The 15,318-nt window shown below is 40.3% G+C and overlaps 1 protein-coding gene across 5 annotated transcripts in view; it reads left to right on the top strand.

The window, feature by feature from the left end:
* Positions 1-14,479, top strand: part of sufu (suppressor of fused homolog (Drosophila)) — a 37,926-nt gene extending 23,447 nt beyond the window's left edge. For 2 of the 5 annotated variants that reach the window (XM_028967130.1, XM_028967129.1), the window contains exons 9-13: positions 7,673-7,711; positions 8,218-8,352; positions 12,338-12,476; positions 13,021-13,089; positions 13,304-14,479. In XM_028967130.1, coding sequence (XP_028822963.1) covers positions 7,673-7,711; positions 8,218-8,352; positions 12,338-12,476; positions 13,021-13,089; positions 13,304-13,393 — 472 coding nt within the window. In that variant the 3' untranslated portion in view covers positions 13,394-14,479. The remainder of the gene's footprint in view (positions 1-7,672; positions 7,712-8,217; positions 8,353-12,337; positions 12,477-13,020; positions 13,090-13,303) is intronic. The other 3 variants (XM_028967132.1, XM_028967131.1, XM_028967133.1) reach the window with 2 other exon arrangements.
* Positions 14,480-15,318: the final 839 nt, after the last annotated feature.

The raw sequence follows: 15,318 nt of genomic DNA, 5'->3' as shown, positions 1-15,318 counted from the left end.
ATTATGATTATATTCACCCATCTGAAGATTCCTCTTCTGGTTGTTGGGATGACCCTCTGCATCACGGAACATAATTCGATTGGTGTTTCGATAGCAACGGTTATTTGATGCCATGCAGCTGACCGAATGGGGATACTTTGATTTGAAAGTGAAGTGATTGTCATTGTGAAACACTGCAGCACAGCACACAACGAAATGTGTCCTCTGCTTTTAACCCATAACCCAGTGGGCAGCCATGAAAGGCACCCGGAGAGCAGTGTGTGGGGACAGTGCTTTGCTCAGTGTTACCTCAATGGCACCTTGGTGGATCGGGATTTGAACTGGTAACCTTCTGAATACAGGGCCGCTTCTTTAAGCGCTAGGCCTCCACTGTCCCAATGAGCAGAAAAACATTGTGTTCAGTTTGCACTGACCTGATGTCACTAACACCAGAAAAATGCCTGGTTCAGATGTACATGTGAATGAGGCCTTAACTCTCATCTTATTTGAAAATATAATGTGAAGTAACATTGATATTATGATGCATTGAGGATCTAAATTTAGACCAGTGAAGGTTCACACCTCTGTGGTCTATCTAGGACAACCTTAATTATATGATCATCATAGTATATGTGTATTTAACTGTTATGGAATGCTTGGCTAAGATGTATCTTTAGCCTGGACAATATTGACGCTATATCTCAATTCCAAATATTAGTAGGAAGGCTGTTCCAAAGCAGGGGAGCTCTGTAGCAGAAGATCATACACCTGCTGATATTTTGTTAATTATCTGTACCGATAAGATAAGATGATCCTTTATCAGTCCCACAAGTGTGAAATTTACATAGTCAGAAATGTGAACGGCAGCAAAAAAAAAAAAAGAAAACAGTAACATAGACAATATGCGGACTGTATAATACAAAGGTCAATATACAAATCAATTGGTGTAGAAAATCAAAAGTGGATGTGAGTTGTAAAAATAGAAATATATCAGTATTTACATAGATATATTTGTGAAAGTGTACAAAGGTAGTATAGAGTGGATATATATAAATATATATCACATAACAAAATGCAATGTGTGTGTGTTTTTAAAAAAAAAAAAAAAAAAAAAGGTCAGTAGGAAAACGCTGACCATGTTCTATCACTCTGTGGTAGAGAGTGCTGTGCTCTTTGCAGCTGTGTGCTGGGGCAGTGGGGTGAAGACTGCTGATGCAAACAGGCTGAACAAGCTGATTAAAAAGGCTGGTTCTGTCCTGGGTGTCAGACTGGAGACCCTGACGGAAGTTTATAAGAGGAGAATGCTGAAAAAGCTTCTCGGTATCATGGACAATCCCTCTCACCCCATGCATGCCTCCATAATGGCCCATCGGAGCACAAGAAGCAAAAGACTCATAGCCACTAAATGCAGAACCGACCACCACAGGAAATCCTTCCTACCTGGAGCTATCAGATTGTATAACTCGCCCTTGCTCTGTAGGTGATTTTTTTCAGGGCTATTCAAACACAAATGTTTCTCACTCAGATGTGCAATACTACTCACCTGGATGTCTTTGAATGTTTGTTTTTACCCCCCTGCACACGCTGCCGCTGCTACCCCCTCTCACTTGTACCCATGGTATAATCATTATGTCACTTAGCACTATCTCAGGCATTTCACTGGATATAGTAATATCATTATTGTGATTGAGCCTTAAGCTATTTTTGATAACTACTTATCTATTTTTTTTAAGCTATTTTTTTTTTTTTTTTTTTTTTTTTTACTATCTCTGTTCTGTTTTTTGTAAATATAATTTATTTCTCTTGTTTCTCCTTCTGCATTGAGCATGTTGTTGACAAGAATTTCCCTCGGGATAAATCAAGTTCTTCTTGTCTTATCTTAGTCTATGTATGTGTGGTCAGCTGTTGTAGAGCCTGACAGCGATCTTCTGAATCTCTCAGTCCCTCACATTGTGGGTGCCACAGCCTTCCACTAAAGGAGCGGCTCAGTGCTGTCAGGGAGATGTTGTCCAACAGGTATGACAGCTAAGTCACCATTCTCCTGTCACTCACCACCTCCACTCGGTCCAGAGGGGATCCTAGAACAGAGCTGGCCCTCCAGATTATCCTGTTCATTCTCTTTCTGTCCCCAGCAGACCACACCATAAGAGTCATAAAAGGTCTTCAAGAGTGGCAGTAGCCTAGTGGGTAGCACACTCGCCTATAAACCAGAAGACCCAGGTTCAAATCCCACTTACTACCATTGTGTCCCTGTCCAAGACACTCAACCCTAAGTTGCTCCAGGGAGGGATGATGAACAGTATGCCTCAGTATGGTGCAAAGATGGCATTGCGACAGTAGCCCGCAGCGGCCTCTTCGGTTCCACAATGGGGGTTTTTGAATTCTTTTCAGCGCACCAAAAAGACACATGGTGTCGGGCAAAACAATGTCCATGTCTACAATCAGAAAAAAACTTCCAGCTTCGTCATCCTGCTGACATACAGGATGATTTACAAGAACAACTGCGCACACTTGGACTGCTACGGAGAGCAGGCCTCTAGGCCCCGGGAAACGCCGCCGCAAGCAGTGCGCGAGAAACCAGAAGTGCGGGAAATGGTTGGGGGTCCAAGCTAAGCTAAATGCTAATCATAGCCGACCAGCTCTCCCGTCAGTACTTTCTATCCAACATCCGTTCCCTAGACAATAAAATGTATTACATAAAACTTAAGCGGACAACCCAGTGGGAATATAGACACCGTTGTATCTTTGTTTTTACTGAGACGTGGCTCAGCGACAGAGCTCCAAACGGCACCATTCAGCTGGAGGGCCTTACCGCGTTTCATGCCGACCAGATTGCAGCACTGTGGGGTAAATCCCGTGGCAGCGGCTTGTGTGTTTACATCACGGAATGGTGTCAGAACTCTGTGCTAGCCTTTAGCTACTGTTCGTCGCTGGTGGAGTTTGTGACTATAAGATGCAGACCTTTTTATTTACAGTTGGAGTTCAACTCAGTTTTTATTATCGAAGTATGCATTCTACCCAGTGCTAATGCGATGGAAGCCCTCTGCTTACTGTACATAACTGTTAGCGATCTGCAGAATGCACCCTGACAGTCTGTTTATTAGCGCTGAAGATTTCAACCATGCAAATCTCAAGTCAGTTCTCCCTAAATTGCATAAACGTGGACTTTATGACGAGAGAGGATAACACACTGAATTTCATATACACCAACAGTGCCAGTGTGTATTGGGCGTAGACCCGCCTCCATCTCGGCCAATCAGACCATCACTGTTATGGTAATTCAAGCATACAGACATACAGACTGCTCTTCAGCCACAGAGAAACGGTTCTGAAGCAGGTGAGAACCTGGCCGGCTGGAGCCATTTCTGCTCTTCAAGACTGTTTTGAGTGCACTGACTGCCAAAAGTTTAGGGAGGTTGCAACCAACGGCGACAACACAATCAACTGGAGTACATGACATCAGTGAACAGCTACATCAGCAAATGCACTAATGACTTCACAGTCTCCAAGCCCATCACAACAAGACCAAATCAGACGCTTTGGATGACTGCAGAGGTATGTGAGCTGCTCAAAGCTTGAGACTCTGCTTTCAGGAACGGTGACAAGGTTGCCCTAAGATCAGCGAGGGCCAACCTGTCTCGAGTCTGGGCATTCAGGCTGTCTGAAATTACAGGACTAAAACTACCTGTGACTGTGACCCCAACCTACCTGATGTGCTGTGACTTTTACGCACAATTTGACAAACAGAACAAGGTGACTGCGAGGAAATCCAATCCTCCTTCCACGACGGTGGATTTCTTCGCAAAGTTAACTCATGAAAGGCTGCTGGACCAGACAACATCCATGGAAGAGTGCTCAGAGAATGTGCAGACCATCTGGCAGATGTTCTCACAGACATTTTCAACATCTCCCTGAGTATCGCCATTGATCCTACATGTCTCAAGGCCACCACCATCGTGCTCGTACTGAAGAAGTCTTCAGTGCCGTGTCTCAATGACTCAATGTTGCACTTATACCCATCATGATGAAGTGCTCTGAGAGGCTGGTCATGAAACATATGAAGACCCTGCTGCTCTCCACCCTGGACCCACTGCAATTCACCTATCATCTGAACTATTTTACGAACTATGCCATCTGACCCTCACCCGCCTGGACAATAAGGAACAGCATCTCCAGTACCACACTGAGCAATGGAGATCTACAGGGCTGTGTGTTCAGTCCAATGCTGTTCACCTTGCTGACCCACAACTGTGCAGTGATGCACAGCTCCAACCACATTATCAAGTTAGCCAATGACACGACCGTGGTGGGTCTCATCAGCAAGAATGATGAGTCAGTGTACAGAGAGGAGGTGAAACGACTAACGGACTGGTGTAAGGTCAACATTCTAATTCTGAAGTTCCTCTGTGTTCATTTAGAGGAGCACCTCTCCTGGAAGCTCATCAGCCAAGAAAGCCCAGCAGCATCTACTTGCTCTGGAGGCTGAGGAAAGCCCATCTTTCACCACCCATCCTCACCACCTTCTATAAGGGAGCGTTCTATAATTGACCAGCTGCATCAAGCATTATGACCAGCTGCATCACTGTCTGGTTTGGGAACTGCACCGCATCAGACTGCAAGACCCTACAGCGGTGAGAACAGCTGAGAAAATCGTCGGATTCTCTCTTCAGTCCATAATGGACATTTACCACACATGCTGCATCAGGAAAGTCACCAGGATTGTGAAGGACTCTACACACACTTTTCACTCCTACCATCCAGAAAAAGGTACCAAAGCATTCGAGCTCTCACTGATCTCTCAATGATCGTCATTTCACCTGTTTAGCGCTGTCTGTCTCATTGTTTACATGTTTTTGTTAAATTCTTGCACTAACTGTGTCCCCGTTGTACCTTATATAGCCCAGTTTGTCGATGTCGCACACGTGCAGTTTGTCAGTATTTAACTTTGCATAATCGTTCAAATGTTACATGTAGCACCAAGTTGTGGAGAAACGTTATTTCATTTTACTATGTACTGCTTAACATGTATATAGCTGAAATGACAATAAAGCTCAACTCAGTTTTTGTGTTGGCATTCAGTAAGTCCAATGTTTTATTGTCTCTGGTGGGTCATGTCACATACTGGGTGAAGGTGGGTAGTGTGGAGTCAAGTGATGCATGATTAAAATCCCCCGATATTAAAAAAATCAAGATTGAGTTTGTAGTCTGCTGGCTACAGAGTGGAGAGTGTCACAGGATGCTTCCTCATTGGCCGAGTGGGGGGACACACGCAGTTATCGCAATAATACCTTCCCTAGGGAGGTAGTGCGGACGCATGCTAATGGATAACAGCTCAATGTCTACCTCAGAGTTGTTTTTTCCCAGTGATGCGCCCAAGGTTACACCATCTGTGGTTCACAAATACCGCCAGTCCCTCTCCTTTCCACTTACCGCTCTCCCTTGTCCTGTTCGCTTGCAGCAGCTGAAATATGGGCCATTAGCATCATGATGTTACACTGCCGGTACTCCATCTGGGAGAGTTAGAAAGTGAAGTGATTGTCATTGTGAAACGCTACAGCACAGCACACGGTGCACACAACTTGGTGAGCATTGTGCAGCCATGATAGGTGCCCGGGGAGCAGTCATTACAGCCCCTTTTAGCCAGTCACACAATCAGCTTTTCCAGGATGTGCCGTTTCGGTGTAACTGCAAGCAAGGAGGAGAGTGACTCATGTGATTGAACATTTCTGCAAATTTTCACATCCAGTCATCAAGCAATTGGAATGCTTCACACGTTTGGAAGCCATGGCGGTCGGTGGAGTTACTTTAGTAGGGGGGGAATTCTCTAGGTGGACAAAGCATAAGAAATAGGAGGTAACTTTTCCCATTATGACAACATAAGGGGAGACATTCCAGGTCAGACCGTATGAGCTGCTGCTGTCTGAATGGCGAAGCAGAATGGCTAAAGGTTTCTTTATACATATAATTTCCAGCCGCTGCATGACCATGCCCTGTGGGAATTTTCAAAATAGGGGACCTTTTGATAAAAGCCACATGGAAGTGTGCCTGGAGTTTTCCAAAAGACATCTGAAGGACTCTCAGACCATGAGAAACAAAATTCTCTGGTCTTTGGTATGAATGGCAGGCATCATGTTTGGAGAAAACCAGGCACCACTTATCACCAGGCCAATTACATCTCTACAGTGCTTCAAACAGGATTGGGCCAACTGGCCAAGGATAGGTGTACCAAGCTTGTGGCATCATATTCAAAAAGACTTGAGTCTGTAAATTCGGCCAAAGGTGCATCAACAAAGGCTGTGAATACTTATGATTTCTCTTTTATTATTTTTAATACATTTGCCAAAAACTCAGGTAAACATTTTTTTACGCTGTCATTATTGGGTGTTGTAAAGGCATTTAATCCATTTTGGAATAAGGCTGTAACATTGCAGCTAGAAAGTATTCATAGTGCATCCGTTTTTTCCACATTTTGCTCTGTATAGGCTATTTTACTTACTACCACGTGCTTTCATGCTGCAGGCTGTAAGTTTAGTCTATGGACACTCAGCATTGAAAAAACTGATGCTAATTATCTGGGCAACATTCTCTAACATCAGTCAAGTTGTCGTTTGTGTCAAAATTGTTTGCTTGGTAAATGATTGCTGTAGGACATGCTTTGTTTCATGGTGAGGCACTACTCTCCATGGTCTGAGAAAAATGCCTTGCACAATCCTGCACAATTTCCTTTCAGTTCAGGCATTTTTTCTTTTCTTTTGCATTTATTTTTTTACTCTAACAGGGGGTTTTCCAGTGTAGTGAAGTAGAATTTCAAAAACAACTTAAACATTCAAATTACTCACAAAAACTACTCAATTACAGTTTCTTGAGTAAATGTAATTAATTTCTTTCCACCTTTGGGCATGTTATGTCATTTTAAACCTTAGTGTGTAGAATAGGCTGAAAGAGCAATCACCCAGTTGGTCGAACGCATTTGGAAACAAATAGAATTTTTTTTGAAGCCATTAAAAATTACGTCAGCAGGAGCACATCTTGAAACATGGCTTACATCTGAGTAAAGTAAGCACTGAGTAAAACTAACCATGAAATCTTATAAAGGACATTGGTGGCTTCAGGAAACTAGCAAAAACTGTACTTTGTCCTTAGTATGAATGTTAAATGTTTTGTTTTTGAATGACTGAGAAAAATAGTGGAAACTATAGTACTTTGTGAGCAACCTTTTTTAAGTTCTTTATTTTTATGTTCTCAGCTGTTTGGACCCTTTCAGATTTTTGGATGGCGAAAAAGAATATTGTGAAAACATGTTTAAATGTTTTATTGCTGATGAGCTGAAAAAGATGTCAAGAGTGCATGATTCTGAGGACTAGATTCATTCCCAGAGTTCTCTGCAGTCACTGCATGCATCTGTTTGTGCAGGCAGCGCTAATAGTTCTAATAACTTTGCCGTTTGTGTTTTGTCAAATACACTTGTAGTTTTTTTTTTTTTTGTGTATATCGTGATTAGAACAACTGACTACTGTTTAGGCGCAAGCACCTGACACCAGGGGGCAGTGCACAAAGGTGTTAAGAATATAGACATTTGTTGGCCCAGTAACAGTGATCAGTAATCTGTGATCAGTAAATACAGTAGATGAAACATGAAAAAAACCTTCTTTGCTCTTCACTGAGGTGCATGTTTGCCCCAATTTCTCCATAGACTATCAATGGGCCATTTGCAGAGCCAGCAGACCTCAAGGTAAGAAAAATAAAGGAATATGGATCTGGGAGGGTAGACTCCTTTCAATTTACATGTACATTACCCTTTTGCATCAAACAGTTACTTCTTTTCAAAAGACTGAATATTATGTTCAGATTTTCCTGGTTAAAATTGTATACATCAGCTTCTATGCAAAATACAGCACTGTACATCATTTGCTACCTGTCCTCTTGCTATTGATCACAGAGCTAAACCCTGCTCATCTCAGCACTAGCTTGTGTGGGCATTATACACACACTCGTACACCAATCATGAAATGACTTGCGTTTGTGATAAATTTGCAGTTAACCAATGTTATGAAGTGTTTCACTCTTTCTGCTTTTTCATGCTCTCAGTAGAATCACTACGTCTGACATCACATCCTGATTTATTATCTGTAAATGAAACACTCTTTTTCGAACAGTGGGGGCTGGTCGTGTGCAATGAAAATTGACAAACACCTCTCCACCCTTCTTTTCTCTCTCACTCTGTCCTCTCCCCTCCAGGAGCCGCAAAGACAGCTTAGAAAGTGAGAGTTCGTCAGCCATCGTACCCCACGAATTGGTTCGCACACGGCAGCTGGAGAGCGTTCACCTGAAGTTCAACCAGGAGTCTGGCACACTGCTGCCGCTCTGCCTCCGGTAGTGTGGCTTCTTCTGTCTACCCACTGAATAATTCACTTACTCAATTGAAGCTCTTTGTAAGGCTAGACTTTTAATATTTGTAAGATTTAGATTCAGTTACTAGCACCACAAATATTATCCCATAGGAGGCATTTTGTCATGTTTGGGTTCTTGGGACATTAATTTCGACTTGACACAGAGAATAAGGCTTGCTTATAAGGTGTCCTCTGAAATTGCAGAAATAAAACAAGAAATATGGTCTTCAATAATGTTTGTGAATGTGAATTATTTAGTGTAATTTAGTGTATTTTTTTTACGATAACAGATTACCCTATTTAAAGTGTAATCATAGTGTAACTATTTCAATTAATATATACATTTTATGTAACTAGTTACATTTAATTACTTGTGTACATTCTGAATGAATGAACTACTGATTTAAAATCATTATAACATAAAGAAGATAAAATAGTAACAGCCACTGCAAGGTCAGACTTCAGGCCTTATTTTAGTGAAAGATCAGTCAGTTATAAGTCATAACATTTTGCTGGCTACAAAACTGCAAAATCAAATCAACATCCCGAAATGTGAGTCTTTTTTTTTTTTTTTTTTATAGGCCGGTGTGTTACCCACTAGGCTACTACCACCACATGATGCCTCCATTATAACTCATAATTTCAGTTTATGTAATTGATTCAATTAAAACATACATACACAGGGACTGTCCTAACCTATTTGGTACCCTAGGCAAGCGCCAAACCATTCCTTCATAATCAGTGCAGAGTTTGTCAGAATATGGAGATTTTTGTTTGTCCACCTGCCTCTTGAGGTTCTTAATTAGATTAAGGTCCGGGGAGTTTCCTGTCCATGGACCCAAAATTTCAATGTTTTGTTCCGTGAGCCACTCAGTTATCAGTTTAGCATTACCCTTTTTTTATAATTGGAAAATATATTATTCTTCACCAGACTGTTCTTGGATGGTTGGGAGAAGTTGCTGTCAGAGGATGTTTTGGTATCATTTTTTATTCAGGGCTGTGTTCTTAGGCAAAATTGTGGGTGAGCTCATTCCCTTGGATGAGAAGAAGCCCCACACATAAATGGTTTTATGATGCTTTACTGTTGGCATGAGACCAGACTGATGGTAGTGCTCACCTTTTCTTCTCTGGACAATCATTTTTCCAGATGCCCCAAACAAACAGAAAGGGTCCTCATCAGAGAAAATGACTTTACCTCAGTCCTCTGTAGTCCAATTCCTGTACTTTTTGTACATTGATGTTTTTTTTTGGAAACTATCCTTTCCATATGATTCGCTGCTTGTAAATTTGTTTCGGTGACAAGTGTAGTAGTAGCCTAGTGGGTAACACACTTGCCTGTGAACCAGAAGACCCAGGTTCAAATCCCACTTACTACCATCGTGTCCTTGAGCAAGACACTTAACCCTAAATTGCTCCAGAGAGACTGTCCCTGTAACTACTGATTGTAAGTCGCTCTGGATAAGATACATCATTTTGATGAAATATTAAACTGTTTTGCAAGTCTTGGCCAGTCGTCAGGTGATTGTGACCGCATATACAGCATATATAAAACCTTTTATGGTGAGCCAGATAAATACAGAGCATTTATTATTGCAGGGAACTTATTACCTTTCAAAAGATATTTTATACACTGCTCAAAAAAATAAAGGGAACACAAAAATAAGACATCCTAGATCTGAATGAAAGAAATATTCTTAATAAATACTTTATTCTTTACATAGTTGAATGTGTGACGACAAAATCATACAATAATTAGTGATGGAAAACAAATTTATTAACCCATGTGGATGTATAGATTTGGAGTCACTCAAAATTAAATAGGAAAAACACACTACAGGCTGATCCAACATTAATGTAATGTACTTAAAACAAGTCAAAATGAGGCTCAGTAGTGTGTGTGGCCTCCATGTGCCTGTATGACTTTGCTCAAATACCTGGGCATGCTCCTGATGAGGTGGTAGATGGTCTCCTGAGGGATTTCCTCCCATACCTGGACTAAAGCATCTGACCACTCCTCCTGGACAGTCTGTGGTGCAAAATGGCATTGGTGGATAGAGCAGGACATGATGTCCCAGATGTACTCAAACGGATTTAATTTTGGGGAACGGGCGGACCAGTTCATAGCATCAATGTTTTAATCTTGCAAAATCTGCTGATACACTCAAGCCACATGAGGTCTAGCATTGTCTTGCAGTCAGGCTATCACTGGCGAGCACATGTAGGGCTGTGCGGTCCTCCATAGAAATGACACACCATTACTGACCCACTGCCAAACCGGTCATGCTGGAGGATGTTGCAGGGAGTACAATGTTCTCCTCCAAGTCTCCAGACGTTCATGTCAGATTTTTTTTAATCTGCTTTCATCTGTGAAGAGCACAGGGTGCCAGTGGCACCTCCATATCTCTGGACACTACACTGATAGACACTGCATTGAGTTGCCATTCTGTATGAGCTGCACAAACTGAGCAACTTGTGTGAGTTGTAGATGCCATCTCATGCTACCATTCAAAAGTGACCAAAACATAGTTCAGAAAGCATACGAACTGAGAAGTGGACTGTGGTCACTGTCTGCAGAACCACGCTTTTATTGGGGATGTCTTGCTAATTGGGTATAATTTTCATGTGTTGTCTATTCCATTTGCACAACAGCATGTGAAATTGATTGGGAATCAGTGTTGCTTCCGAACTGGACATTTTGACTTCACAGAAGTGTAATTGACTTGGAGTTACACTGTGTTGTTTAAGTGTTCCCTTTATTTTTTGAGCAGTGTACAAACCCCACACCACAGTTCATATTCCGTTTTCGTTTTTTGCCATTAAAGCTTTCTTAAAGAACACTGCACATTTTACCAGTCTTATCTGAGACGTCACAACGATATCCCAGGTGTGAATGGATATGGAGTCGGGCGACGGTGAACTTGTTGGTAAAAATGAAACAACAAATACAACTTTGTATCAGCACCTAAAACCCTAATATATCTGATTTCATATCCAGCAGTACCTATATAGTACCATACATAGTATGTCTTTCTTATAATGTACCCGATTTTAAAAAATGCTTATTGATCTAATTAATTTTTTTTACGCTGCAGTATGGGGAAAAACATATGCAGTGATGTAAAGTTTTACGAGTGATTAATATTATGCAGTATTTTTATTGACAGGCAAGCAAGTGCCATTTATCATATTGCTGTATTGATCTCAGTATTCAGATTTTTTTTCTCGAATCATGCAGCCCTAAAATAAGATACCAAAAAATATTGCAGTCTGCGCCCAGTGGCTTGCTGGTAATATGAGTCTGGTAAGATTGACAAAGGCTAAAAAAATGTTTAAAAATTGGAAGGAAAAACAATATTTTAAATAATAATATATTACTTAAGATAAAATACAATTAATATTATTAAAGTTATTTTAAAAGAGCATATGGACCTGTCTGCCGTATCTGGCCCTGGGAGAAATGTATTTGACTACCTCAATGAAGAGTTTTAAGTTTGGTGAATGTCTTAAAAAGGTCTTAAAGAGTCTTAAATTTGGATTCCTGTATACGGAGTTTGCGTGTGTTATTGGCATTTTATACAATTAATGTTTACTAATATAATTTAATTACCTCAGTGCAGATACAATTCACCCCAATTATTTTTCGCTATATGGGTGTGATTTTTATTTTGCGAGCTGGTTATCAGCCAGGATTAAGTAGTAATATTAAGTAGTCAAAACTTTGGCAACGGTGGGTAGCTGACCATGAAATTAAGCTTCTGCTGTGGCCATCTCGGTCCCCTGACCCATTACAATCTTGAGGTGTGGATAAAGAGGAGACTGTGCATGATTATTATTTTCTAATCTTTACAGGTGGTGCATTGTGTGTATTGCAGTCTGGCCCTCACTTGATCTCATAGGATAAAAATGTTTGGAAGAAAAATGTAAAATATTTGCTTTCAGATTTTGACTGTTTGTTCTGTTATTATAAGGGGCCGTATTCTTCATGGGAGGCACTTCACATACAAAAGTATAAATGGTGACACTGCAATTACTTTTGTTTCCTCTGGAGTGGAGGGGGCTTTTGCTACAGAACAACATCCGTATGCTGCGCATGGGCCCTGGCTACAGGTGAGCATACAGTTGGTTTAATATTTTAATACTTATTAGATGAATAAATCTATAATATAATATATTCTAATATAAATCTAATATAAAGACATGGATTAATTCAAATGAAAAGGGTAATCAGTCTGTAACAAGGAGGACAAATCACAAAGGACAAGGCAGTGCCTGGGAGGGAGTTCTCATCATATCCAGTTAAAAATGCTAATTATTAAAGTGTGACTTGATGGTCATTGTCAGTTGGGGCCATGAGAACATAATTAAAAATAGCAGGAATGTCAATTCCAGATCCCCAAACCAAATACCAAACATTTGGTAAACCCTCTTTGCTTGTTTAATTGTAAAAGTAAAAGCTTTTACTTGCACAACATGCAATGAAACTAGGATTAGGTCTTATCTATATGACCTTTTCCCATTTTACACTGCCCTGGAAGCAGGGTACATGAACCTTGAATAAAATCCTCTGTGTGGTATGAGCACGGTTGGGGAAGCAATGAAGGACAGAAACTGTAAAAGATGTGATGTGTTCTGATTATCTTTGTGTCTTTAGATCCTGCTGACCGAAGACTTTGTGGAGCAGATGCTGTCCGAGCTTCAGGACCTAAGCTCTCGTGGGGAGGTGGGACTTTAGGTTTCCTTTTATCATTTGCCTCTCAAATCTTTCCAGAAGTTTGTTGCTGAATTTATGAATTTAATTTAGCTTTCAGATCTGCTGAAAATTAGTTAATATTTCATTACTGATATGTTGAACACTGAAAACAATGTTGACTAAACAATAGGACTCATTATATTTATATATTCATGTCTGATATATATATATTTTTTTTATTCAGTCAAAGCTCCCTAAGGAATATAGCTGGTCAGAGAAAAAGCTGAAGATCTCAGTTCTGCCAGACTCTGTTTTTGACAGTCCTCTTCAGTAGAACCTCCTCCACATTCCGGCACAGCAGTATAACCTGAAGGATTTACAGAGAAAGAACCTCCATTGCCTTGGTGGAAATCCAGATCTGCTTTTTCCAATTACACTCCTCCATCCCCAAACACCTCAGTGTCCTTCACTGAATTGACCTATGGGTAGGGACAAGACTGTCCTTTTTAATGCTGCACATGCAGACAATTGGATTAGCAAAGGTCATAGTATGGATTATCACAGATTTCTAAAATAAGAGGTAATAGTCTAGATGTGTATATGAGTGGCACTGACTGGATGTCAGTTCTCTGAAGAGGAGTTACTAATGTAAATAAAATTAAAGTTTGTGTATACAGATGGCTTGTGTCCAATTCAAGTGCCATACCACTCTGCCTTTTTTTATATATATATGTCTTTGTTTTATTAAACCAAAGGTGTTTGTTTGCCAGAGGGCTTTGAATAAACACCACATATAACAAAATCATGATTCCGGGGGAAAGAAAGAAATAATAGTTTTAATGATTGAAATAATAGATCTGTACAATTAGATGAACTGTTTAGCTTGCAAGGTGTGGTTTCTTGGTTGAAGGCTGATATTTGTTTACATTACACAAATAAATTGGCCTCTAACAAAACCCTTCTGTGGCATGCAAATTGCCGCTGCATAACCGATTTATAATCCTACTTATTCTTAGACAGAAATTCAGAATATCCAACCATATTTAGTTGCTTCCAGCATAGTGTAAGGTCACTGTGTCTGTTGACCCAGACAAATTCTCTTCTTCAATGACTTCAGTGCCAATGACAAAGCTGCCTTTATTTTCTGTTTGACCACTATTTCCCATAAAGACACTATTTCTGTTCCAAATCCAGTATTTGACCCTATGTATTTTTTTTTTAAACACATAACAAGTATGTTTATTAGCAGTTCCCAGAACAATCACTGCATTCCATGCCAAAAAGGGGGGAGAAAAATTAGCCATGTAACTAATGTTACATTGTACCACAATTTTTTTTTTTTTATTGTGTACTGTCTGATGTTGAATCATTAAGCTGCCTGTTTGTAAACCTGAAGTGCATTAAAGTTGTTTGCAACTGGTCTGTGTGTTTGTGTGTGTTATTGTGACATGCAACTGAGGTAGGGCTGCACAATAAATTGAAAGATGATCGTTGGCAATATTTACATTTAAATAACCAACCACCAGTGGTGAACGAAAGCATAGACTAAGCGGCAACCTCAAATTGTGACAGAGTGTTCACTCCTGCAAGAAAGTGTCCCTCATTTTGGGTTGAAAAGGTTGGCAACCATAATAGATATATACATTAGATGTCACATTCAGCTTCTCAGCATGTCATTTCACCACGTACGGAGAGACTAAAGAGTAAATCTGAAATCTTGTTCACTTACTGTTTCTTTAAAATAGAAAGCGCAATATGTGTTTTACCTTAAATAATGAATAATCGTGATTGCAACATATATTTAAAAAAAAATGGGATTATCATTTTGGCCATAATCGTGCATCCTTAACCTGAGGGTCTCAGAGAAACAGACGTATTGTTCTCAACAATACGTCTCCGGCCCTGAATGTATTAAAGCTCCATAGATATATAATTTCATAAGTAGGATCATCTTCTATGTTACGATATTTTGTGTTCGACAAATATCGCTATTCATATTACAAACCAGAGCATCTGTCTTCCCACCGACACCACGTAGGAAAGGCCCAACTTCTGTACTGACACCTGTAAATACAGATAGTTCACTGTCTATAGCTCTTGACAAAATGCCTCTGTGTATGGATCTGCCCTGTCTAGTTATTATAAATACAAAAATAAAGTATTTTCCTTGTCCGAAAAATGTATTGTGAACACCTCATTGTCTATAGTCCATACATACAAATGCCTGTTGTTTTGGATAAAGGTGTGGATATAAATGTA

This window comes from Denticeps clupeoides, chromosome 2 (genome assembly GCF_900700375.1).
Source record: "Denticeps clupeoides chromosome 2, fDenClu1.1, whole genome shotgun sequence".
NCBI lineage: Eukaryota > Metazoa > Chordata > Actinopteri > Clupeiformes > Denticipitidae > Denticeps > Denticeps clupeoides.
Note: the sequence above shows the minus strand (reverse complement) of the source record. Positions and strands in the feature narration are given on the sequence as shown.